The 27751-nt window shown below is 44.7% G+C and overlaps 1 protein-coding gene across 2 annotated transcripts in view; it reads left to right on the forward strand.

The window, feature by feature from the left end:
• Window positions 1–16885, forward strand: part of LOC119161675 (THAP domain-containing protein 1-like) — an 89126-nt gene extending 72241 nt beyond the window's left edge. Inside the window, exon 3 of one of the 2 annotated variants that reach the window (XR_012887712.1) lies at window positions 12885–13361. Coding sequence is in view for 1 of the 2 variants with exons in the window: in XM_075880733.1 (XP_075736848.1) it covers window positions 16769–16840 (72 nt within the window). In the remaining variant the exon portion in view is untranslated. Of the gene's footprint in view, window positions 1–12884; window positions 13362–16768 lie in introns of those variants that run through there. The other variant, XM_075880733.1, reaches the window with a different exon arrangement.
• Window positions 16886–27751: the final 10866 nt, after the last annotated feature.

Here is a 27751-nt window from a genome sequence, read left to right on the forward strand (position 1 = left end):
TATCTAGCCGGGTTTTTTCTTGTTGAACTGGCATGCTAAATGCATAGTCCAATTTTAATTCTGCTGATACTCGAGGGCTTTCCTTCTTCCGACGGTGCTTCCGATGAAGGCTCCGAAACAATTGCTGTGAGCTGTGTTCCCGTTTCTCGTCAGAACATCAATCTTCCTGACATTTGCCCTGTGGTGTTTTGAACAGTGTTGTGCTCCCTGAAAATAAAGCGCGCAATGCCGCATGAAGTCATCCCAGTCTGATCTTTTGTAAGAGCACGTTTATGCTCTGCCACATTGCACTCGGCTTGTCCGTTCGTTACCGGGTGGTAAAGAGCTGATGCAAGAGATGAGGCATCGTGGTCGCAGTAAAACTTGAGAATCTCCGTGGACACAAGTGGAGTGCCATTGTCCGAAACTTATTTGCGTGGCAGGTCGAACGTTGAAAACAATGACCGGAGAGTGTCGATGACTGCTGCCGATGTTGTAGTCATTTTCTTTACCTCAAGACACTTTGTGTGTGCGTATACAACAACCAAGAATGAACACCCTTCGATAGCTCTAGCAAAATCAATGTGCACGGTGTGCCAATGCATGTCTGGTCGTTCCCTTTCAGGAATAGGGGCTGTTGGTGGGGCTCTGGGGTTGCATGTTGAAAAGGCAGGCTATCTCACACTGTTACTTCTATGTAATAGCTGATACCTGGCTACCACATATAACTTCTGGCACACTTCTTCATGGCAATGATGCCTTGATGGCCTGCATTGAGAAGCGACATGTCTTGTTCGCGAAATGCCACCGGAGTCGCAACTTTTCATCCCACAGCGATGCAGCCGTTATAAGTGCTTAACTCTGTAGCTCGCTTGTGGTAAGCATTCGAAGTGTTTACCCTTTAGCTTCTGCACGTTGTTTCCTTGTGTAGCTGCATAGACTTCCTTCAAGACAGCGCCCTCTTGCGTTGATGCTGCTAAACTGTTAGCAGAGGGTTCGGCAGCACCCTGAACATGATTATATCACCCGGCGAGAGTGGTTCATCGACTGTGATGTATAGCGGAAGGTGGCTTAGCACATCAGCGTTCTGGTGTTTCTTGCCACTGCGACGTAAGAGTTACTAATCATACGCTGACATTTTCATGCATCATTGTGTCATTGGCAGTGACAATATCTGTGGAATTGGCTTTTGTGGACCCATAATACCCACAAGGTGCCGATAGTCGTTCATTATTTATTTATTGGTACTGAAATCACTGGAGGGATTTCAGCAGGTGGGTACAAAAGACATAGACATCAGCATATAACACCAGGCAAACAGATGAAACAGTCTATCACATTTCACAGACTATAGCAGTCATGTAACACAAAGCAAACAAGTAACTATTACTTGCGTTTTACAACGTAAACAAACGTAACAAAATTTTACCAATGATACATCACTCTCATTTTAAGAAAAGAAAACAAAAGTAGCACACAAGTAAAAATATTTTCTCTGGTTTTCTAGACTAGCGGCAGAGTATGTTAAAGACTGTGTTGTGACTTGATGGTTATTTAAACTAGTCCAATCCTACACAGTTCTGGGGAAAAAAGAATATTTGAAGTAGTTATTGTGGGTACAGAATGGAGTTATTGTACGATCATGGCGTTGTCTAGTGGCGCAAATTGAAGAAAATGAAATAATTTTCCAATATCTATCTTGTAATGCCCATTAATAATTTGATATAAATATTTTAATCAGGATATGTTATTTTTTCTGAAAGTGAAAGTAAGGTAGCTCTTACTAACAGTTCATTTACCGAGGTTCGTCCATAACCCCGCAGGGCCGTCTGCGTAAGCAGGCGATTGGTGTGTAGCGACACCACGGACCCGACCTAATGGAAGAGTTCCGACTCCCTCCCACGCTTAGCCATGCGTGGCTTTGCCATGTCCGGGGAAGGGGATCCTGGGGGTTGAGCAGACGCCGTATGATTGGACCTTCATGGTCCCTCGGCAGAAGCTACACACCCCTTTGGCCCTGGCTTCACGTAGACGGCACCCCTGGGCTGACCCACCTAGGGGAAATCAGCAGTCACCTTTTTCTATCTCTCTGTGCCTACATCTTCGTCTTTATCTCTCACTTTTTATCTGTCCTGTCATCTTGTCTTTTCCGTTGACTTCCAAATTTTCTGGCGGCGAGAGCGAACCCTGTGTAGTTACCCAACCTTGGCTAGTTATATTCGGTTATAGCGGCGATGCATGACTGGCGTCTCCAAGTGTTCACTATTCAACCTTGTAGCGTCCCCTTGTTGGGCTCGGTGGTGAGTTGCCACCATCGCCGCCGAACTGTACACAATCTGTATGGCCAACTTCCCCCCCCCCTCTCCCTGATCGCCGCACGAAGAGGTGGTGCACCGAAGAACCGTTTCTTTTTTCCGAACCAAAGTAGTCCTTCCCTAAGTTCCATGTCGTGCATAGCCAAAAAGAGAACAAAACAATCCGAGCAATCTCACCTTTTCTTGTCTCGAAAACATTCACCAAAGCTATCGGCCCAGGATATCGTGTAACGAAGTTGGGAAGCGGCGACCTCTTTCGGAGGTTCGCGACAAGCTCCAATACGACAACTTACCTAAATTGGTAGCGTTTGGAGATGTCCCAGTCTCAGTCGGCTCACACAGGTCAATGAATACAGTGCGTGGCGTGGTCTCTGATGACAACCTGCTTGGACAGTCCGAAAGTGAATTATTAGAAGGCTGGCAAGACCACAATGTAGTCAAGGTCCAAAGAATAAATATATGACGAGTCAAAAAGGAAACACCCACGAAACACATAGTCATCACCTTTGGTACCAGTGACTTACCTGATTCAATTGAAACTGGCTACTGCAAGCTTCGTGTCAGGCCCTATGTACCAAACCCTCGCATATGTTTCAAGTGCCAGCGCTTTGGACATGGGTCACAAAGTTGCAGAGGGCGTAATACTTGCGCAAAATGTGCATCTAATGAGCATGCATCAGATACCTGTGCTTCAAACACATCATGTTGTGCGAACTGTGAAGGAGACTATGCTGCCTACTTGAGATCGTGCCCAATCTGGAAGAAAGAAAAACAAATCCTTGAGATTAAAGTGATTAACCTGTCCTTTGAAGAAGCAAGTAAACAGTTCTCCATCCATCAGTCCAGTCCCTCCTTCACCAATGTGACGTGCCGGGGCGCCGGGGCGCTGCATCTTTCAGTGCCCGCAAAAATCACACAGAGTGAGACTGCGGGCGCGCCACAAGTACCCCCGGCTGGAGCAGCCAGTACTGCTCCGCCACCTAACAAAGCGGGCCAGCAGACTCCCAGTCTGCCGGACCTCGGACCACTGCAAGCGCAGTTAGGTCCGAAATTTCTGTGAACGTGCCTGCCGAGCAGGCACCATCCACCACCTCACAAGAGGGGATGGATACAAGTCCCACTCCTCCGGCGCCCGAGACTCCTTCGGCGTTTCGGGCGCCGGAGGAGTCGAAACGACGTTTGGTAAGCAAGAAAGTGCGCGAAAAAAATGCGAGTGAAGACACCAAGTTCAGATTCCCGCTACAAAGCCCTGATGTCATAAACTTTGAAGGCATCTACTGGGTGCTACATCTAGTAGCTTCTACTGGATAAAAATGTAATACATTGTCATTAGCAGGTGCTGTGAATCTAGCATACTAAGTTTCTGAAATTTTCCTCAAGCCGATTTCATGTAAATAAAAAAATATTTTCAAAATTTCTTACTTCACGCGCAGATATCTCAGTGAAAACTTAAAGAAGAATCTTCAACCTTCATTCTCTTCTTATGATAGTGAATCACAAGGCAGTAGAGCTCTCATAGTACAGTTTGTCAATTGAACGAAGTCATTGTTTTATTCAGTCTCTCTACAGCATTCCTATAGATATACTTATGTACGCGACATAAGCACCGTTAGTATATCGTCGGAAACGTCTCACCAGTCAAGCTCAGCGTACGTGCACAGGTCGCACACGCCTTTATTCGAAAATTTGAATTTTTGTAAAAATTTATTGTGCCTATATTTACAATTTTAGGGGCCTAAAACTGTATTTTGCCTGCTTATTTTTGGCATCGAAAATGCGATCTTTATTGCAAAAATATCCAACCTCAAGTGATGACCAGGGACCTAATTTTTTGCAAATGTCTATTTTGTTTCTTGCATTCTTATCGTGCCACTTCCATGCGCACGTAAGAATTAGAGGTTAGGGATAAATTTTGTACTGTTTTTATAAAGCTTATATTTGCCTATATTTTGTGTTTATACCTGAACTTCTTTGGTGAGCTATTTTCAGAATCTCTACCTATATGAACAATGTTGAATGGCAAGTTTTGTTTTCAAGTAAAGCTTGAGACCGTCAATCATGTTACTGGTTAAAACTGAATTTTGTAAACTCTATATGGTGCAAGTTAGTTCTCTAGTTCACCCAATTTCCAGAAAATCACCGCTAGCAGCAGTCGAATGGGACGCGCCGGCCACCTTACGCCACTGCACTGATGTGGCTTCAGTGCTGGAAGCAGAGAGAGGCAAAGGAGAGGAATAGACGCTATTTTTGTGACCATAAATCAGAGGCAGAGAAAATAAACGTGGCGTCGATAACTGAGAATGTGGTGGGCGGCTTTTACAGCTGGTTTTCCAGTCAAGTGTTCACAAAGAACTGAAAAACCTTCTTAACAACTGATTGTGGCGGGAGCCGCAAAAAAAAAAGGTGTTAACTTTAAAGAATATGACTTCTATTGTAGAGCAAACAAAAGTAACGCAAGAACGACACGTGACGACACCTGGCACAGTGTGCCTTTCTTGTGTCCCAACTATTGTGTATTTCGCTTTTTTTACCTTAGTAATCAGTAAATGCGATACAAACAAGCCCCATTGACAACATTATCAGTTAAAGAACTGCAACTAAGAATTTTCAGGATACTGCGAACAGAATTTAACTTTCTTTGAGCCTTGTCAGACTACAAGTATGAAAGTGCACCATAAATATTGATTATATGCTTTGCCGTAATGATTGAAAAGAGAATGTGCAGCTCAATGCAGTCCTCGTGTAGTAAAATTTTTAGCTTACGAATCAACTGCATTGTAACTACTCTTACCGATTCGCCATGTCATTCGGGTGCTCAAGTTTGGCGACTGAAGCATCCTCAGTCTTCACTAATCGATGGACGCATCTAATGACGGTATGTGCCGAGTAATATCGCTTCCTTTTTTGTTGTAATGGAAGATTTTGGTGCTGTTGCTGCGTGTCTTGAATCTCAATGCGGAATCTTTTTTGGGAGGTTGGTGAGGAGCGTGTTCCACTGGCACTTCAGTGATCCCGACGCACCTTCGCGCAGCAGACGCACAGCGCAAGTTGTAGCGAGCGAACTGAACGTATGCATGCATGGGTGGCTTTCGTCCAATGTACCACGTACAAGAAAGAAGGGGTAAAAGAAGAAAGTGGGACACATATTTTCTGAAAAAAAAGCAAGAAAAGGTGAACTCCAACAATACACCTTTCGCAAGTTCCAAAAGCCATTTTTCCTCATTATACCATGGCGTCTTACTGCTTCCTTCTTCAGAACCGTACGTATCGCGTGGCAGTCGTGCTTGCTTAAGGTCCCTGCATGTGTGCGCTACTGCGGCGTGGCTGGTGACCATGATGGCGGCGCACACGCTATAAGGCTTGCTCATAAATGCAGGAACCACAGCGTACGTATGTGCTAAAACTAATATCGTCATGTGCCTCTGCTGCTGAACCTCCGCGGTTTGCGGTCGCTATCCCGAATGACGATAGTTATAGCGCGAGAACAAAACGACGACACAGAGACAAGAAGGACACGAAGGACACGAGGGCTGACTTCCAACTGAGTTTATTGCGCAGAGCACGAAAATATATAGAGGAGACATTAACCATGTGATAAAAACCATATGGCACAAAGAGCAGAACTTGGGTAAGAGAAAAACAGACAAAAAAACAAAAGCACAGAAAAACGGCAAAGAAAAATCTACAAGAAAACGAAACAGAAAGATAAAGATAATATGAATACTTGCGCGCACCGAAACTTTCGAGGAACCTGAGTTCTTTCTCGGACAGAGCCACGGAGGGCTTGGTAATACAAGGCACCTGTTCGCGTGCCATCTGCGCGGCCTCGACAATGACTCGGGTGCGCTCATCTCTGTGCTTGTACAGCGTCGCTGTGTCCTTGAAAAGGGGTACACAATATCACTCTGTGCAGTGCTGAGCAAGAAAACCATGTTTCCAGTTTGTAACATTGTTAGCGTGTTCTCTCTGCCGATCATTCAGACACCTTCCGGTCGTTCCGGCATAACAAGCACCGCATGAAAGGGGGGTCCTATAGACAACTTCCCGGGAGCAGGCCGCATACCTGTTTCTATGTTGAACTCTGCATTCCGTTGATGACTGCGTTTTCAGGGGGTTTGTAGATTTGGTGAGGCTGATTAAATTTGGACGGTGCCGAGAACAGAACACGAACTCGAACACGTTTTCCGATTTTCATGAGCCTGTGTGATATCTGGTGTTTGTATGGAATCACGGCTATCCTTTCACGTTTTTTATCCGTGTTGCTCGGATTCTGTCGCTGCCTCTGCTTTGCCTTATTAGTCCGCAGGATAGTCTCAGCAACGGAAGCGATAAACGCATCGGAAAAACCCGAAGCCTTAAGCCGGGAAACTTGAGCTTTGAAGCTCGCAGAGATATTGTGGGCGCAGGACCTATTTAAGGCATTCTCAAGACAGGCTCGTGCTATGCCTCGCTTAACTAACTTGCTGTGAGCGGAATAAAAAGGAAGTAGAGGCTTCTGCGCACGTGGTTCATAACACCAACAGATGTGCTGTTAGCTAAAAACCAGTTTTAAATCCAGAAAGCGTAACTTGTAATTCTCGGGCATTTCATGTGTCAACACAAGAGGCTTTAAACAATCTTCGAACACACCTATCGTTTTAGTCGCAAACGAGTGGAACATAGAAGAGTTACAATTTAGAAGAACCAAGAAATGATCCAAGTATCTGAATACTTTGACGACATGCGAGCCTTCCAACTTTTCCTGCAGTTGTTTGCCCATGTTTGCCAATAGAAGATCAATCACTGAGTAGAGGTGCTATGCATGAGCCGATTGAAACACCCTTTTTCTGCAGATAAATGCAATCATTTCATTGAACGAAAGTATAGGTGAGGTACAGCAAAACCAGGTCAAGAAAATCTCGCGCACTGATGCCAGTTTTAAATTGGAAGTTCAATTCCCCGAAAATTTCTATGTTATCCTTTATACATTCCAATACCTCATCATGAGGCAGAGAGTAGTATAGGTCCTTTATGTCAATTGAAAAACCGAAAAGATTAGATTGATTTGACGGTTTGAAAAATTCTATTAGAGCCTGTGAGTTCTTGATCAAAAATGGGTCATCAATCTTTAGACACTTTAGATGGGTCTGAATAACCAAGCCGAGGTGCTTTTGCCACGTACCACTTTCTGTCATAATGACACGGAAGGGCATCTCAAGCTTATGTGTTTTGGCAGAAAAAAAACATGCTGAGCCCATTTTTGTCACTTTTGCTAATGTGCTGCGCTAACTGTTTTAACTCTAGTTTACCTAATCCTAATTGCTTGTACCTGGAAAAGGCGGTCACAGCTATCGACTCTGTTTTCAAATGTTGTACCGACATTCGTCTAGATAGAGTAAATACGCAGGCCAGGGAAATGTGTCGTAAACTTTTGAAAACAGAGTCGACGTGGATAATTTCTTGGTTCTTCTAAATTGTAACTCTTCTATGTTCCACTCGTTTGCGACTAAAACGATAGGTGTGTTCGAAGATTGTTTAAAGCCTCTTGTGTTGACACATGAAATGCCCGAGAATTACAAGTTACGCTTTCTGGATTTAAAACTGGTTTTTAGCTAACAGCACATCTGTTGGTGTTATGAACCACGTGCGCAGAAGCCTCTACTTCCTTTTTATTCCGCTCACAGCAAGTTAGTTAAGCGAGGCATAGCACGAGCCTGTCTTGAGAATGCCTTAAATAGGTCCTGCGCCCACAATATCTCTGCGAGCTTCAAAGCTCAAGTTTCCCGGCTTAAGGCTTCGGGTTTCCCCGATGCGTTTATCGCTTCCGTTGCTGAGACTATCCTGCGGACTAATAAGGCAAAGCAGAGGCAGCGACAGAATCCGAGCAACACGGATAAAAAACGTGAAAGGATAACCGTGATTCCATACAAACACCAGATATCACACAGGCTCAAGAAAATCGGAAAACGTGTTCGAGTTCGTGTTCTGTTCTCGGCACCGTCCAAATTTAATCAGCCTCACCAAATCTACAAACCCCCTGAAAACGCAGTCATCAACGGAATGCAGAGTTCAACATAGAAACAGGTATGCGGCCTGCTCCCGGGAAGTTGTCTATAGGACCCCCCTTTCATGCGGTGCTTGTTATGCCGGAACGACCGGAAGGTGTCTGAATGATCGGCAGAGAGAACACGCTAACAATGTTACAAACTGGAAACATGGTTTTCTTGCTCAGCACTGCACAGAGTGATATTGTGTACCCCTTTTCAAGGACACAGCGACGCTGTACAAGCACAGAGATGAGCGCACCCGAGTCATTGTCGAGGCCGCGCAGATGGCACGCGAACAGGTGCCTTGTATTACCAAGCCCTCCGTGGCTCTGTCCGAGAAAGAACTCAGGTTCCTCGAAAGTTTCGGTGCGCGCAAGTATTCATATTATCTTTATCTTTCTGTTTCGTTTTCTTGTAGATTTTTTTTGCCGTTTTTCTGTGCTTTTGTTTTTTTGTCTGTTTTTCTCTTACCCAAGTTCTGCTCTTTGTGCCATATGGTTTTTATCACATGGTTAATGTCTCCTCTATATATTTTCGTGCTCTGCGCAATAAACTCAGTTGGAAGTTAGCGCTCGTGTCTTTCGTGTCCTTCTTGTCTCTGTGTCGTCATTTTGTTCTCGCGCTATAACTATCGTCATGCCATACCAACTAGTTCAAGCTGCCACACTTCTAAATTCACGAACGAGCCGCGTGCAAGGTCGCCTTTCTTCTCGCCACTCCAGTGCTCATTTACGTCCGCTGTCTAGGAGAAAATGCACGACCACCTTTCTGGAGACTCCATTTGCCTGCGAAAAACACAAGCCCCGAAGAAAACAGGAAACATCTGTTTCGAATCGCCTTCTTATCTTTAGAACTCTGAGTGGGCATTTTCCCAACGTTTCAAAATGCAACTTAGAAGTGTGGCAGCTTGGGCTAGTTGGTATGGCATGACGATAGTTAGAGCGCGAGAACAAAACGACGACACAGAGACAAGAAATGCATACGGTCCCTCTTTGCAGTTCAAAAAGGGGAGGCCCGAACCACCCTTCGCCATCCTCGGCAGCGGGCAACGCATTAGGAGTGTGAGAAGTCAGCGAGACTTTTTTTGCTTTGTTTTTCACTAGCTGAGTACGTGAGCAGTTCATCGAACAATTCGTTTCACTTTGAAGTCACATGCGCAGCATCGTTTCCAGTTTAGAACTGGCCCTAGCTCGGCCTTTACCCTTCCTGTTCCCGAGTGCGAGTGTGTGCAGTTTCATGAAAGGAAAGAAAAAGCAACCCTTTTAATCAAGTGCTACCCGTGAGCGTAGAACGCGGCACACTTCCGACTTCGCTCATTGATCGGGCTGTCATTTTCTTCTTCGCCAGTGTCCTCCATACTATATATATATACAGCCTGCAAATTTAGAAGAACAGTAAGTTTCCAGCACGCCCCGCCGCGGTGGTCTGGTGGCTAAGGTACTCGGCTGCTGACCCGCAGGTCGCGGGATCGATTCCCGGCTTCGGCGGCTGCATTTCCGATGGAGGCGGAAATGTTGTAGGCCTGTGTGCCCAGATTTGGGTGCACGCTAAAGAAACACAGGTGGTCGAAATTTCCGGAGCCCTCCACTACGGCGTCTCTCATAATCATATGGTGGTTTAGGAACGTTAAATCTCACATATCAAATCAATCAATCAAGTTTCCAGCACATCCGGATCTCTTGCAGATGCACCGTATTATAAGTGCTCTAATGATTATGGGTGGCACAAATCTCCAGAAAAAAAAAAAAGCTCATTTGAGAATATATACGCCCAAGCATTGACTTTGTCTCTCGTACACCTTGGCCCGGCATTCCCAAATGAGCACAACCCAAGAAACACGAAACGTCGTAAATTTTCTTGAAACGACTAGAAAGGTATGCGGACATCTAGGTATGTTATGCGACGTTGAATAATTGTTTTTCATAGGAAGTTTCTAGACGATGTTGAAAAAATGTTCTTTGCAAGAAGACCTTTTCCAACATTTAGGAAACGTTATTTTATAGAACTTGTCGTGGAATTTGCGGGTGAACTCCCGATTGCTCCATGCCATATATGCGAAAATTTTTGCATCAGCGAGCAGCTCTAGACCCCGGAGCAGCGAATGGCGACCTAAAACGCAACTGAGAGATGAATAGCTATCACTTTTATTGATTTATTTCGTTGTTATCTAGCACGATTCAAATGGCTGGCAATGCCGCCATTTTTAGCACACGGAGCACCAGCAGTGGCGCTAACTCACGGTCCCCTCCAGATCGTGCCACAGCTGACCACTTCTCCACAAACAAGTGTGACGTTAGGCTCAGCTGCTCCACAAACATTTCATCTACGAGGCGGACACATTCAATCATGCCGTGTCGCCTGCATTGCCATCGTCGCCGTACTAAGTGTCGACACGGGTTGAATACTATATATAGTCTGGAGCGTGGAATCCCCGCGATTGGTGACGTCGCAAATTATTTTTGCTTGGATGGACCGTTTACAGAACAGCAATTTCAAAATGGGCGTCGTTCCAAGAGGTGCCCGAGAATGCATGATTTGGTGAGGTGCCCGAAGATGCATCTGTGTTTTGACGCGCACAGTATTGAGGTATACACTGAGGGGTTAATGGAATATCGCTATCCGAAATGAGCATCAGCAGGGAAATAGAATACGTCCCCTGCTTGTCAGGTCCCTCTTTGCGCCTCCAGACCGTACCACTTATCCAGCCTCTCGCGGTTGTGGTGACAGTAACACGGTATTACGCGGACGCAGAGTCTGCGATGAACTAAAATTCAACGATACCTTCATGTTGCTTGTTAGCGATGGTATTTGACTGTTCCTCTTTGATAGCCTGTGGTCGAGTTGGCGTGTAACACATACGTGATATGAAAAGACACCCTTATTGCAATTTTTCCGTGCTTGGATCGAGAGCACTGCAACTCACCTGCAACCCACAACGATTTTCCGACATGCTGACTGACAAGCAGACGTTTAATCATGCTCTTTTTTTTTCGCTGTTCTTTTAAAGGTGGTTTTCATGTTGATAATTTCACGAAATCATTCAAAGTGGCGCGACGAACCCCGGCCAGGCTAAACTGCGCCTGCGCGCGCTTCTTTCTTAAAGCGAGCGCGCAGGTGCAGTATAGCCCGGCCGTGGACGAGTGAGTGCGTTTCCAGGCTTCAACACCAGTCGGCACCACGATAACAGCACTCAGATTGTACACGTAATCGCTACTAGTGCACTGTCACACAGGATGGTATTTGTGGAATGTACCACACTGAACACCTAGCACTGGTGTCGACGTCGCAGGGCACTCTAATTTCCATTAAACTCTCGTGCGCTGTTTGCCGCCGAAATATAATAACTTCCACGTGACGGATTTCATTTAAATTTGGCCAAGACGACCTAAGCACACCGAGGAATCGCAGGAGGGTACCTCTTGATTCTTTCCCCCCGCCACGGTGGTCTAGTTGCTAAGGTGCCCGGCTACTGACCCGCAGGTCGCGGGATCGAAGCCATGCTGCAACAACTGCATTTCCGATGGCGGCGAAAATGTTGTAGGCCCGTGTGCTCAAATTTGGGTGCACATTGAAGAACCCCAAGTGGTCGAAATTTCCGGAGCCCTCCACTTCGGCGTCTCTCATAATCTTATGGTGGTTTTGGGACGTTTGGGAGTATGATGTGGCTGCTTAGCGGAGCTCAGAAATCACTTGCTTATTTATTTGGCTTGCATTATTGGCACGAAAAGATAATTTTTGGGCAGACAGCAAACTAATGCGCGGTAAAGACAGATAACAAAGAATGAGCAATGTTACTATACAGAATAGAACAGTGTCAAAGCCCCAGCTTCTTATATATATATTCAAAGTGTAAGGAAAGGGACAATAGTTTTGGCATAAAAATGGTGGTGATAACTGAACAAAAAAATCACATTTGCAATGGTCATTGCAATGCATGTCGCACATTGCAGCCTGCATTTGAGACAATGTTACTACTGTGTTGTGTCTCTAAATTAGCTAGGCACAAAACTTTTGCATGGTTACTGGACAACCTTTAGGAATTTATGGCTTTTCTTGATGACTGCTGAGTGAAATGACCTAATAAGTGAAATAATGGCCGCCATTGACAGGTGGAGCATACGTTTTAATAGGACAAACAAAAAACATCATTAATGTGCTGAAATTGGTTCAAAATCAGAACGACATAGGTTATGCACTCCCTACAACTTTGCTGTGTTTACTGCTGCTACTGATAAATTGATTAACAATATGCTTATGGATTCATGCTATACACCTAAGAAGTTCTGCAATCCTTCTACTACGTAAATGAGGTCGAAGTGCAAGGTCATACTTACCAATGCTACATTGAGGTGCTTGTGCCAAGGTTCGGAAGAAGCCTAGTGAAGCCCATCTGTTTGACCTCTTGTAGTTGGGCTGTGCTATAAATGGGCAAAAAAAGTTGGCTTTTTCTTTCTTGACAATTAACTTTCTTTTCCAAATCAATCACAAATGACACGTTTTGCTGCCCGTCCGACTCGAACAGGTGAAGCATCACTTGTGTTTCTGTATATTTTTGCATTGCAAGGTCTGCAAAACATCACGTGATTTTTCTACATCATCTGGAGCTTGTCGATGAAGTGAGGAGCTTGCGTTTGGCTACCTGGCTGTCGCTGTGCCTTGAACTCCTCAGCCTTTGCTGTCACCACCACAGAAATGACCATGGGCATCATCATTTTTTCCCTTTGAACTTTTTTTCTTTAGTGTTGTTTTACTTGCAAGTCAGCGTCTCAATACGACAACTGTGGTCCATAATAGTGTTCTATTATCCACTTTTTCACAGCTATGTGAGGGTATCTTCACACATTACTTTTACGTGTGCTCGTCAGCCGTCTGAAATGATGCACACAACAGTTATCACGTGGCTTCATTTCATCAGGCAAGTATGGCAGAATGTATACATGTAGCGTTCTAGTATTAAATACCCATTTGACACAGTGTTTCATTCAGCATGATGTTTCTTGTAATGTGTGCAATGTAATAAATCTCTGCTTTGAAAACAAGACACCGTGGTTTCACAACGTGCATTTATTCACAGAAAGTGTATGCCATCTTAGCATTGACGTGAGGATGAATAAAATAATTTTTTACAAAGTTCGGACTTGAAAAAAAGACTGCGCACTTATTCTTTCACATTACTTCAGCATTTACAAATGAGCAAAATATACTTGAAATGCTAGACTACCTATTTCAGTATGGGTTGTCTCATTCCAAAGGCACAGTGTGGATGATGTGCCACAGAAGTTCACTGAGTGTAGTTGGTGTGCGTTGCGTAGACAGGAAGCGAGAAGACAGTTTGCAGGCATGATGCAGACGACGGTAACAGTTGCAGCTACTGAACGATAGCAGCAGCGACAAAAATGGTACTGGTGCACTGTGGTTACAGTGCTTGATTGTGGACCCGGCTCACACGGGCATGATCAAAGTTTCTGAGGTCGTACTTCGATGGAGGTGGAATTCAAGAGGCCTGCATAGAATTTACATGCACATTCAAAAACCGGAGGTGTTCGATTTTTCCGAAGTCCTGAAGTGAAGTGTGTGTCGTAATCATATCGTGGTTTCAGCTCAAGGAAACCACGCAATAATTTTAATTACAAAAAACTTGACCGAAATGATTCCTTCCCAGCGAGTGGGCTACACTCTGTTTCGGCTTCACAATTCCTTGCTAACCTTCTGGAAACGCCATGGCAGCTGATCGCATAAGATGTCACACTACTAGACTTGTGCACGTGTGTCCCATTACTGCTGACAGCAGTGGCTGCAAGAGTACCTGAGGGGTAAATGCAGAAACATTGGTTTACTTCATATTAGGTGGATGTTAAAGAACCATGGATGGTCAAGATCTTTCAAAGCAGCACAAATATTTTAACACTGCGGTTGCTTCTGCAGGCGGTGCAGTCCCCTGGGCATTCTTCTTAGATACTGCAGGTGTTGCCGCCTTGTCGTGCCGAACAAGTTGATAACACAGTTGCGGACAGCTTGTCCACGCAAGTACACTCAGTGCGCTGACTTTCCCTGTCTGAATCGAGGTTGGGGGTCATTATCGAGAGAGTTGCCGTGCTCGCGGTTCTCATCACCACTGTTGTCGCTAAGACTGCCAAAGCCTATGTCACCTTCAAAACAAAGGTTGTGCAATTAACACTGCACATGCAGCAACAGTACTGGAAGAACGTTCCGGTGAGTAGGGGGGCGGGGGGTACAATGCCGCTGAACGCAGTGAAAACGGCTTTTCAGTAGCCCAGTACAATGCTCCACTAAGGAACGCAATGAAGCATGTGCAGAGTTGTACTTGACTTCTGCACTATCCATGTGATACGACCATTCACTAGGACCACAAGCCAATGCGCGAGTGGGAAGGCATCGTCACCTGCAGAAATATGAATTGTGTTTTAAAGGCTGCTAAAATGACCGCGATCTCTTGAGGCTCATTGACCTTATAGGATACAAACAACTGAATCCGTGGTACCTAAGTAGCCTGACATTGACCCCGTATTATGCACAACATTGCTACTAGGATGAGGTTTTCATGACATAGCGCACCACTTGACAATACCACAGCAGTCAAGCCACAGCTGAGAAATTGTGCACCGGTAGCATGCGACATAATGCCACTTGTCAGTGGGCTTCAGTATTATCAATACCGCGAGGAAATCTTTTGATGTACAAGAAACTGGCATCACATGTGAAAGGAAGAGGATATACTTAATAGTTCTCACTGAAAATGTACTCGCCAGTCAGATTCGTGGACCCACGCAGATTTGGCTGTCGTCGTCCTATCCCGGTCACAGTGGGTTTAAGGCGAGGATCGGCATGTCCGCGACGCAAATCTGGGAAAACCAAGAGCAATATGAGTCACGTTTCACTGCGACAAAAAAAAATGCGCACGAGAAAATGGGAACATTGCTACTTACGAACATGACGTAGAGAGCAAAATAACATTCGCGGCGCCAGAAGGGCGCCTTCTGCTCACTCCTCGATGCGACAAAGCTGCCGTCAGCGCATCCGACCACGCTGGGTATGGGTCCAAACCGAAGGAATTCCCCCTTCACGGCTGCCTTCTCCTCCGCCGTTCTCGGGAAGTGGACCCACTTGTTGCGGGTCGTGGCGTTGACGATCGCTCGAGCCACACGTCGCACACAGATAGTGACCGCGGGCTGCATCACCGCTACAGTCTCCTTGCCTGTCACCGACGACTGGAAGGATCCGGTGGAGAAATACGCGGGGCGCACACTTTTTCCGCTCCAACAAGTATGCGCTATAATAAGTGCATATGGTGCGGCTTTTCATTGTATCGCCGTTTCAAAAATCCTCCCATCAAGCTGCAGAAGCAGGATACTGGGAGGAGGGTGCAGGTAGTCGTCATGCGTCTAGACTATGTTAGTGTGGCTAGAATGGGAAGGTGCGCGGAGTTCCGCAAGGTGACCTCGCCAGAGAAAGTCCCCCTGTACACTGATGCAGCTAGGGGCGCTTCTGCACGGGGCGCTGCATAAAGCAGCCTCCGCCGTCGCAAATTATCCGGAGGAAGCCTAGCGCTCGACAGCCCGGCATCAATTCCCCCCACCCTTTTTTGAAGTGTTCACGTGGTTTTTATAACATGTGGATCATGCATTTTATAGCAGTGAGGAAAGAGAATGCCCTGTCAAACGACAAAGAGAGCTTAACGTACTTGCTTCACTCCCGACTTCAAACTTCGGGTTATGGTCAGGGTTTGTTAATGTTCTAAAAGCTCGAATAATGAATTGAATTAGGTTCAGTTCAATTCACTTCTCATGAATTGAATAACACATATTTGAAGTGCCGAGCATTTTTTCGAATATTGAGCACTGGCGGAAAAATCCCTGAGGAGGAACGAATATTAGAACGAGCAAGCACTTACTTCTTTTAAATGGTGGATTATCAAGAAGCATGTACGCAGAGCCACATTTTAAGGAACTATAGATTCCGCGCTGATCACAATTGAAGGTGCTTATATTTAAATCTTGATGGTCGCCAAGTGATAGTGTACTCAAACATGAATTTGTCATGTTCACCCAGCAAACATGATGTTGACCATCATGCCTCACTTTTATTTAGAAAGTGGCAACAAAATATTCCCACGAATTCTAAATTACTCGCTGTATTTCAGCGAACACAAACTTTTTTCATGGACTGTCACTGCCTATACGATTTTACCCCTGTTAAGCCAATAATGACATTTTTAATGCTTAGAATAACTCATGACGATCTGTTTGTTAATTTTTATGACTGTTCATTCCACATTAGATATTGTTGAAGCAACTGTTCTGAAAAGTGTTCTCTTACTATTTGAATCACATGCAATTCGTATTTGATTCATTGTATTTGATTCATGCTATTTCAATTGTATTCGATCTGATTCTAAATTTTCCTGTTTGCAACGCCCTACACGTGCAGGTCATCGACAGAAACAGCATCAGTTCCAAGTACTGGCGTGCAAAGAGCTGTTTAAGACGTGAGCTCATGTGATACCGAGAGTTGACGCTGAATAAACGGTGCCCACTTTGTCTGTTACGTTGCGCTTTACATGACAGTGGAGCGTTTTCTTTGCATGAACTGGGAACTATGCAAAGTAGCTTGCCTCAGCAGCAAAGAAAATGACACCCCAATTCTGCTGGTGGGGGCACCGCGGGACCATTGTGGTCTCCTTTACCTGTCAAATGGGTGTGCGTGCCATATATTCTAGTCGCTTGAAAACAGGTTGATCGTTTTTAAATGCGGAGCATTTCATAGTCGCACGATGTCGCGGATCCAGCGTCGGCGGCGCCGTCCACAACCCCACTGGCCATGCTCGCGTATCGTGCCGGCCCAGGAAGACACCCTCGAAATTGTCGCTCTCCTTCCCAGCACCCGTTCGTTGGCCACCCCGTATATGTAGGCACTGAATCACGCAATCGGAATTCAGTCAAGGGCGTCTTTACTTGGCTTTTGCTTGACTCGACGCATTGTTTGATTTGAGTAGATGTGACGGAAGCAACAGTACCTTCAAGCAGTAGTGGGGGACAACCCAACAGTGTCCCAGCACTCGTTGAAGGCAAGGCTTCTCTTTCATTCAATAAATGAGAATAATAAAGATGAAATAACAAGTAAGCATTCCCTAACAATAACCAATTATGCAACATTCACGCGATACTCCCACCACTTTGCGAGGCATTTACTCGAGCCCCCACCCCATCCACACCCCCTTGGGAAGATGCGGGTATTTTTTTAGACGGCTTGCGTACACACAGCCTGTCGCAGACAAGTAACAAAAGAGTGGGACAATGTTGCAGGTCGATTTCTTTGAGCATGTCTTTATGTTAACGCGATCACTTTGCGCTTGGTTATCTTTAACTTGCTGCATTCATTTATAAACGAGGTCAACCAAAAAGACCAACAAAACAAAGCCACTTGGGCTAAAGCCTGTGTTCTGTACTCTGCTTATTATTTCACAGATCAAAATAACTTGCTTCGCACACGAATGTGCGGTCTTTTCAACTATTTTTTTTTTCTTCCGACAAAACGTGTACACGACGCTTTCAACAGCAGCCAGCGTAGGAACAGGTTCAAAAGAACAGATAAAGAGAGAGAGATAGAGCATAAAATTAGGGAAAGGCAGCGAGGTTAACCAGAAATTGGAGCATCCAGTTTGCTACCCTGCAGTAAAGGAAGGCAGAATGGTGAAGAAAGATAGAAAAGAAAACGAGAAGCGAAATAGACGCACGAAAAAAAAAGAAAAGAAAGTGAGCTGGATTGCTCTTGCCTATTAAATAGGCCACTACCACGCAAAAAGTTCAATAAGGCATTCACTGATTTTCTGTGCGAAAACAGGTCATGTCGCCTTTCAAGCACTGACTGTTCTGATAAGGGTCTGTTTTCAAGGCGGCCTAACGAAAAAAGAGCGGAGAAGTTTATAATATAGTGAATAGGCATTAAATTTTCAGTGATACATAATTGCAATTAGGAAAATGGCAGGACGAAAGCGAAATAATAATAATAAACACGGTGCCTAAATTAAGCGACATGCCTGACATGCCTCGAACGATATTACTAGCACGCAGTGGTACTCCGTATGCAGCCTGCTGCATGATAATGCATACGAACGCCATTTTTCAAAAAAAAAAGACCATGAAGTCAATTCTTTAACATTGCACACGTTAAAAAAAGCCATTAGTGTTCGGAAGTGCGGCACGCGAAAAATAGTGTGAGCCTTGTTCCTCGAGCACAAGCAAGGCTGCACTATAACGCCACGCGCCCCTGCGGGCAGCACCCCTTGCGGCATCGGTGCACTTCGGGGACCGGTTTACGCTTTTGACACCTCCCCTTTCTGGACATCCTAACTAAGTTTAGACTGAACATCCCCGGTTATGCGATAACCGCGGGCTGGTTACAGGCATGTTTTGGCCACTTAAAGTCGCCCATTCACACTCTAAATTTTACAGTGTTCAGTGAATATATTGGGTAATGTAGGAACGAACATCGAAATTCTTGCGCTTGCTACGCAATTACGCAGTACGCAACACGCGTTCAGAGTTTGATGCACCTGGTATGAAACACTGCGGTGTTGCATAGCAGTGACAGTTGGCACATATAGATGCGGAGCATTTCTTAGTCACACGATGTCACGCAGGCAGCGATATCCACACCCCCACTGCGCATGCTCGCGCCTCGCATATAGTGCCGCATGCTTACCTCTCGTCCCATTTGTTTGCTCTCCCCCCTTTTTCGCCTCGCAATGGTGAATCAGGCAGCATCTGCTAGTAAAAACTGACTGCTCAAGCTGCTGAGCGGTTAAGTGACAGACTCCAACATGAAAATTATGACTTGCATGTCATGTAAGTTATAACTACACGCCACACTCATGGTGCGCTCACGGTTTTTTCGCAAGCTTCACATATACTAAATTCGGTACTACGGGACGTGAATGGATTACGAAGGTGTATGACTGGTGCAAACATGATATCATGACTACATGCGAGGCACTCACGGCTGTTTCGCTAGCTTCACATATACCAAATTCGGTATGACATGATGCCAATTAATGATGAAGGTAAATGACACATCCAAACATGATAATCTGACGTAAACGTCATGTAAAACATGACTACATGCTCTGCTCATAGTGCGCTCGCGGTTGTCTCACTAGCTCCACATATACCAAATTTGGTATCAAGTGACGTCAAGGACGACGAAGGTAAATAACGTGTCCAATCATGATGATCATGACATGGAAGTCATGTACAGTATAATTTACGTCCACCTCGTAACGTTGTGCTGATCTAAAAGTGACATATCAACCTTCCTCATTCGTGCTTCGCATATCATCGTTTCTCACCGTACATGGGATCTGCCAATTTCTATACAGCCATTTTTTTCTACTCCTTATGTACTCCAGCTTTTTTATAAACTGGGAATTCATCATTCGTTATTGCAATTAGTGGAAAATATTTTTCTACTAATGCGCAGAGGGTGTTTTTAAACAACGAGCTCTGATCCACTGATCTTTTGTAAAATGATGGTCACAGTGTACTTCCAAAAAATGTTCTTAGTTAAGTGTTTATTACAATAAAAAAACCTTTGTTGTAGTCCCAAATTTGCTTTGTTATCAGACCTGTCATGGGTGGTGTTGTGTTTATTGTCACTCGAAGCCGATTGAGATGGCTAAAACTATTAAGGTGTTCCACATGACGTATGCTTTCAGGAGCGTTCACAAGAAGAGGATACGTACCACGTGTAGGTTTAGAAACAGTTTGAAATAGATTGGGATCTAAACTTGAGTTGCTGAATTTGGTTTTTATATGACAGAAAGATACTAGTTTTACTTAATGTATATGCAGATAATTAAAATCACCCAAAATATAGGTTAGTTAAGCCTGGTAGAGTTCCGATAGTTTGTTGATGCTGTTGTGCCGAGCATTTACGAATCAGCCATTCGAATCTGATGCACGACAGGAACTGCCTATCAATAACTTGATAGGCAGTTGATAGAGGGCAAAGTCATGCATGCCACCCAGATAATCTCAAGGCAAGAATTTGTATCGATTAAGACACCTCAATTAAGACACCATCATATTTTTTTGGAAAAGCAGTGACATCTATGTATGTTGTACATGTTTGAAAATAAAATGGCTTCATATTTTGTTGCAGGATAGAGCCATGTTTCTGTGAATGCGATAATGTCTTTCGGAAAAGAAGAAATGAGCTGATGTTTAAATGATATGCTTAGTATATTCGCAAATTATGAGGACAGTGATTCTGAAATAGGGTACAACTGTTATGCTAAGAGACTCTATGCACATGCTTCCAACCGGAGCTATCCAGTGGTACAATTGCGCTTTCGGCACTATCATAAATATAAGTTGTTGAGTGTATATAGAGTTTGTCAACAGAAAAACTAACTGCCTTATTTTTCTTTTTAGCAAATTCTATTAGTTTTCTTCTAGCATCTTGAGTTTCCGGAGAGAAATTGTTATGAATGGAAGTTGACCTACCTTTCAGTTTCTGCACGCATGACAGAATATGTTCCTTTTTCTTGAAAGGAGCCAGCTTGGATGTTATCAGTCTCTGCTTTCTGCCAGTATGTTTACCCAACCGATGTATGTGTTCAAATATATGTTCATTCATTTTAGGACCAAGCTTGTCTGCACAAAGTTGTATTTTTTCTTGACTATGCCCAATCCTCTTTGACATCATCATATAAACAAAAAAAGCCGGTTCAAATGCCACAGTCTGTTCTTTGAATCATTAAATCAGGCTTTAATAGTTGCAACCTGCTCAGACACAGCACACACAACATCAGAATCTGTTCCTCTCTCAGAAAGACGACTTCTCGTCCTTCTGAGAGAGGGGCAGATTCTATGTGATTCTATATGAACTCTATATGATTCCATGTGATTCTATATAAATGCTGCTTGCTTTCGAGTGCACTCTGAGATCAGACCATTAGTCATGTTACTGGTTAAAACTGACCTTTAGAAACTCTCTAGGGCGCAACCTAGTTCTCTATTTCAACTAGCTTCTGGGAAGCAACCGCTAGCAGCCATGAAATGGGACGCCCCGGCCACCTTATGCCATCACATTGACATGACGCGAGTGCTGAAAGCAGGTAAAGGTAAAGGAGTAAAAAGACGCTATTTCTGCAACCCTAAATGGGAACACATCTCAGCGTATGCAGGGAAATGGGGAGAGGGATGTAAATGTGAGAATATGAGAGGGGAAGTAGAGGAGCATGGCATCCATGGCCGAGAATGTGGGGGGTGGCTTTTACAGCCAGTTTTCCAACTCAGCGTTCCAAAAGAACTGAATAACCTCCTTGAAGAACTGGGCATGGTGGGAGGCACGGATCAGGGGGTGCTTCTGTGAAGCTGCAAGAAGATGGAGAGCAAATGCGAAACCTTGGTGTGCTGCCAGGGAAATGTAGGGCATAGATAAAAAAAGAAACTCAGATGTCAAGCAGGTTTTGTTTTTTGTAATTTAATTCATTCATAATGGGCACATCACGAGGCCGCATGAGAAATTTTACTTAGACACTTGAAGTTGTTGCATGCCCATTGAGAGCTTTGTACCACAACAATCTTTTAATTGGCTAATTACAAGCGACGAAAGAGTGATGAGAAGAGTTCACCTTGGAATTTTCGCTACTCGGCGTGCGCAAACTTCGCAAGCCAAATTTCTTCCCTGCCTTCTTCGGTAACAAAACAACTCGAGACCAGAAGATGATACGTCGAAGATGCATCAACACGTCATGCGCACTCAAGGTGATATGTGCATGACATGCCCAAACCAGGTATCATTTCAGCGTTCTTTGTGGGACGACTCCCTCTATGCGCGCTTATTTGGAAAGGCTGAAAAAGATTGTGTATCTTTACCACAATACACACTGTTGCACAGCCTTAACTGCTATAGGGGGACAGGGTGAGCGAAAATATTGAAAAAATAATTTCTGTTTTGGCGTTATTTAATATTTGTGGCCTTTTCTGAACCAGAATAAGCGTTTGTCTCAGTGGGTTTTTTTTTTTCTAAAAGCGACATATTTCCGAACCTATGCGTTGGCCTGCCGTGCCCCCATTCTTGCGTGGCAAGGGATTCGTGCCGTTCAAGCATTCATATAGTTCAAGCCATATGGAGAGGTTATCGTTTGCAAGTTGCAGTGCATTTCGGACATTCAAAGAAGTATAGGCCAAGAACTGCAAAAAACAAAGAAAGCAGAGTCATCAAGCTTTCTGTTGGGAAATCTGTATGTGCCCAAGGATGTCTTAGTAGTGCCATCAATGGTAAGCACCAAAAACCGTTATCGTTTGGCCAATATTCAAACAGAGCCACCTTGGAGGACATACAAAAACCTGTCCAAGCCATATATTTTTTTTACATGGCATCAAAGAATACCAATTCATTTCATAGCCTTTGCCTGAAGGACCGCGAAAATTGGTGTAAATTCAACAAATCTATCTTTTAATGGTAAACCATTCGTACATTAAGAACGCCTTTTAGCATCTGCTATTGAGGCTGTTACGCCAAATTATCTGGAACTAGATCATCCAGAATTACTTGCTAAATGTCTCTGATCGCAAAAGTCGAAACCCTAATGAGTTGTTTAATTGTCGTGTGGGAGCTCACAAAAAATATTAACCCTTGATGCAGTACTCACATTTATAGATGGTAATATAGCCCATGTGAATGTGCTGAACTCTCGATGGAGGCGGAAATGTTGTAGGCCCGTGTGCTCAGATTTGGGTGCACGTTAAAGAACCCCAGGTGGTCTAAATTTCCGGAGCCCTCCACTACGGCGTCTCTCATAATCATATAGTGGTTTCGGGACGTTAAACCCCACATATCAATCAATGTGCTGAACTCCTTTGGAATTTCATTAAGGCTCGGGACAGTGCAGGGTTTATACGCCTTTGTCTGCATCGCCAGTACTTACTTTCTGACAGAGCTGCACAGCAGGCGCCAAAGGGCGCTCACCAGGCATAACTTTTCAACAAAACAAAAAGAAAAATTTATATTGGTGATGAGTATCTCGCTGGTGCCTAGCGATAGCTCATCAATTTGCTGTTATCCTGTTGTACCTTTGAAATAATGAACATTTTAATTTTAAATGCGATTATCTGGAAAACTAGCTTTTCAGTACTTATGTTCTCTTATCTCAGCAACAGCAGCATCTAGAATAATTTATTTTGGCCAGTATTGAGATAACGTAATAGGCAATATCCTGAAGGAGAACTATTGTTATGCGAGAAAGTGTTCTTCACAACATTTATTAGCTATAACAGAGTGATATTTAGGCACTTGAAGTGAAAAAAATATTACAAGAAGCTAGCATTACAATTTTCATTGCTAAATCTGCTTCATCAAAAAGAGGAAAGGCTCGTGATCACAATGATAGTAAAATAGCTACTGTACCTCTAACAGTTATGGAGAAAAAGGTTTATAAACTTCGCCTAAAATGCATTGCTGGTATGAGGCGTACCTTGTTCCCTTAAGAGACGATGCGTCAAAAACATGCTCAGCGTTGTCAGATCTGCACCAGCATGACACAAGCACGGAGGGACCACGAACCCGAACTACATGTAGACAACTTAGTCTCGCTCGATTCCAATTAACAAAATAAATAAAATTGTGTACAGATTAAGTTTGCAATCTTGGTATTTCTATCAACTTTCATTCTTCAATGCAAGCAACAGATTGCACAAATTACACATGCCGCCTCGAATAATTCTCGCAGTGTCATGTAACACTGTCACACACACAGGATCATTCCTTGTACGTCACCTCCTCCATGTTGAGGTGTGCACCCATGTGGTGAAAAGCAAGCGGTGATCAGTCTGACATTTAACCTCTTTTAGGACTGCATAGAATTACCAATCTTGGCAGACGTGATCATCGGCGCCCATTTCATGCAATACACTAGTCATCTTGAACTGCTCAAACCGTGTGAGGAGCCCTTTAAGGTGTTGGTAGGCATAGAAGAAATTAAGCCTTCCATAATCAGACTGGGCTGATTCAAACTTAAAATACCCTTCTAGCCTTTTAGCAGTCTCGCTATTGGCTCCTGCGTCCGCTGTCCTTCTCACACATGCTGAAAAAAAAAAAGAGATGCAGAAGCGTGCTTATTGAATAGCGGACACTTAACTCGCCACACTGGATGGTAAAAGTGTGTTCTGCAAACCCCATAAGAAAAAACACAATTGCATGGATATGCTAAACCATTAGTGTTTTTGCGCCCTCATAAACCATGACATTTTCTTTGCTTTGTTGTTGTAGACACAGGTCACGCACATCTTTTTTTTTTCGCAAAAAATCAAATTTTTTTTTTCATATTTACTGTGCCTATACTTATCGTTTTGAAGGCCTAAACTGTGTTTTCTCTGCCTGTCTATGTCTCCTAAAACTCAATTTCTTTAGTACTTAAAAATGCGTCCGCTAGCGATGACATCAGTTTTGTTTTTTTAATCGCTATTCCTTTTTTATTCATGCCTGAAAACTGTTGATGGAGCACTCACACCGGAAAATAAATGAGGCTAGCCTGTGCAGGTCAAGGCTCCATTTTCTGCAGGCTACCGACCTATTATCCTAAGTTGCAGTACCTTCTAATTAAAGAGTTCAAGAATTGGTCACCCAAGAAATTTCCGACCTGACAGAAATGCGCATGTGCACAGCCCATGCCAGTCTTTAGTTCTTGTGTTCGATCATGTTGACCGAAGGGCGAAAAATAGAATAGCTAGGGTGGCTACGCAAGGCATATTCTGCCGTCAGTGAGACAATGTAGACAGCTCAGGTATGGCGAGGCCACAAGACAGTATGGCCTGCATTGCATAGAAGTTTAGTTGCGGGGCCTCAAGCAGCTTGCGTGCGCACGTGCCTGTGTTCCACTGTTTTCTCCCTAGTTGCAGCTCGAAGTACAAACATAGGTGAAAGTGTTCATTCATAAACAGCTTGGGGAGCACAAACTAAAACGCATTAATGCTCGATCACTTTCTTCAGTGCTATAAGTCTCAGGAAACATTCAGTTCTCATACTTTACTTATCGTGCAAATTATAGGTGGGACAGTAAAACATGCACATTTACATATTTTTGGGTCTGAGAACATTATGGCAGAAGTATTGTTATTAGAAAAAATTTGTTCCCTACTCGGCATCCTCATTCCAATTATTTTATTCATTCCCGCTGTATACTTGAAAGCTCACGGTTAGGCACAACCACATTTACTCGCATAGAGGAACTCTCTTATATACTTGCGTAATCCTTGCACTCGCATAATTCTTGCATCGCCAATATTGCCCAATAAAAATGTGATTTTTTTCGACGAGTAATGTTCGCACACCCGAAAGTTGCAGTCATAATGTCATCTGCGCTTTCCAACCACTGATGATTATAGCGCACAACAGCCTAACGTCATTTCTTAAACATCATGCATACTATCAACACATGGAACCCTAATCCAAGCCAAGCCAAAGTGGCAAGTGCGTGCCATGGTTACAATAGTACAGTGTACTAGCCATAATGCACGCACTGATCTCTACAATGAGTGCGCGTAGCTGCGTGTCAGTTCGTTGTGTTCATGCTGTAGTTACGTTACGGGGTGATACAAATGCTGCACGGCTGCTTTCAAATTGAAAGTGACTGATCATGCTATTTGATGATCATGGACATTCATACACTTTGATTGATCATGCACTTTGATTGATTATTGATCTTGAACGTTCTTTCTCTTGGCCCTCTGCATCCAAATCGTGGATAGCTGCCGCCTATGCTGCCGGCGACAGCCACCCACTACTTGGGCGTGGAGCACTGAGAGAAAGAATATCTGCCTGGAACAGCTCATCACCAACTGCTTTATTTACAACTATGCACACACTAGGGTTCCTCGATGCCTACGCCCCGCTCCGCCGCCTTGGAGGGTGGAGACAACTACTTCGCCTGCTACAGAGTTCGTCATTAGAATGCCCTCTCCGTAAGCCGCCTATAGCCACCATGGTCAGCCAACGATTCTTGCGCGGCTGCATACAAAGCTTATTGCCTAAAAACGTGTGGTACTGTTGCGAAGCGCGCCTCCGACGACGTTACGAAGAGCGCCACGAAATCTCACCGCTGACTCCACTGTTTCGAAAGACCACGACGCCAACACGGTCCCGAAGGCGCCACTGCTTCGAACTCCGCCGGGAAGGTCGCCAGCCGTTTGGTAGCGTAGGTTTCTCAGCTCGCCACTGCTTCTGCGCAGAGCTGATAGACGAGCGGACGAGACGACGCTGAGTTAAACAAGGTTTGTGTACAGCATATATACAGAGGCGTTACAAATTCGGCACTGGGGCGACAGAGACTCGAAGAGCCGAGCTCTCTTCTCTGACACATAGCTCTACTCTCGCGACGCGCCGCAGGGCTCCTTTTATATGCACCGGGTGGATTCTTTGAGTAACCAAATGTCCAACCAGAAGCGCCGCTGGTCGTGAGGTCAGAATCCTCCAATGGGGTCACCGCTGGGCCGCGTGATTCTCATCGAATCTGGAGCCGCTGCGCTGCACGTGGCTGCTCCCAAGGACGAGTGACGTCGCCACGGATTGCGTCAGACAGGAAGGCGCCGATTGCTTGCTCGACGGGCTCGCTGGCTGAGGTGACTCACTGTGCGTGCGCGGCAGAGAGGCCTTGCCGCGTGATGACGCCATTGAGTTGTTCGCGTCAGGCGGGCTCGCGGGCTGGCCTTGACATAGATTGCCTTTTTCAGAGGCATGGACGTTCGCTGTGGACTGGCAGGCATAACAGCACCCCCGCCGCCAGACAATGCGCCGGGAAGACGAGCTGCTTCCACGTGGCTCGGATGTCAGGCGCGCTCGTTCGCCAGGTCCCTCCAGGTTCGCCTCCAGGGCCATGGGGAGAATGCAGCTCCAGACTCTGTTTCGGGAACACATCCCATTCTTGAGGACGGATCCCAGCTCCAATAGCTTGTCGCCACAACTTGTCGACCAGCTTCGCTCGTCTCACGATCTTTGGTTTCAGCATTTGTCGATGGTTCTGCAACTTGTCAAGAACAGTTCAACAACAGACAACACACGACACAAGCAAGTGCCCTCGGTCACCCGACAGAACACCAGACAAAGTATAGTACAACATATACCTAGCTACGTGTCTATCGGAATTTCGTTCCCTCTACATCAAGAGGCACATGTGGGACACCAGACTCTTAAAATGAGAACTCAATTTTATACACGTACAACAAAGTAACGAAATAGAATAGAACATAAAGTTGGCTCCTTGGGCTCACTCTGGACGAGAACGCTCAGCTAAGGTCATGATGAGGACAAAATTTTGCCCCGAATCGCCAGCGAGAAACCGAAAGATGGAGAAGGTACTAACTAAACGCACGGCTCAATGCGTCTGCATTAGTGTTTAGCTTTCCTTTTTTG

The sequence above is a fragment of the Rhipicephalus microplus genome, chromosome X (genome assembly GCF_043290135.1).
Source record: "Rhipicephalus microplus isolate Deutch F79 chromosome X, USDA_Rmic, whole genome shotgun sequence".
Taxonomy (NCBI): Eukaryota; Metazoa; Arthropoda; class Arachnida; order Ixodida; family Ixodidae; genus Rhipicephalus; species Rhipicephalus microplus.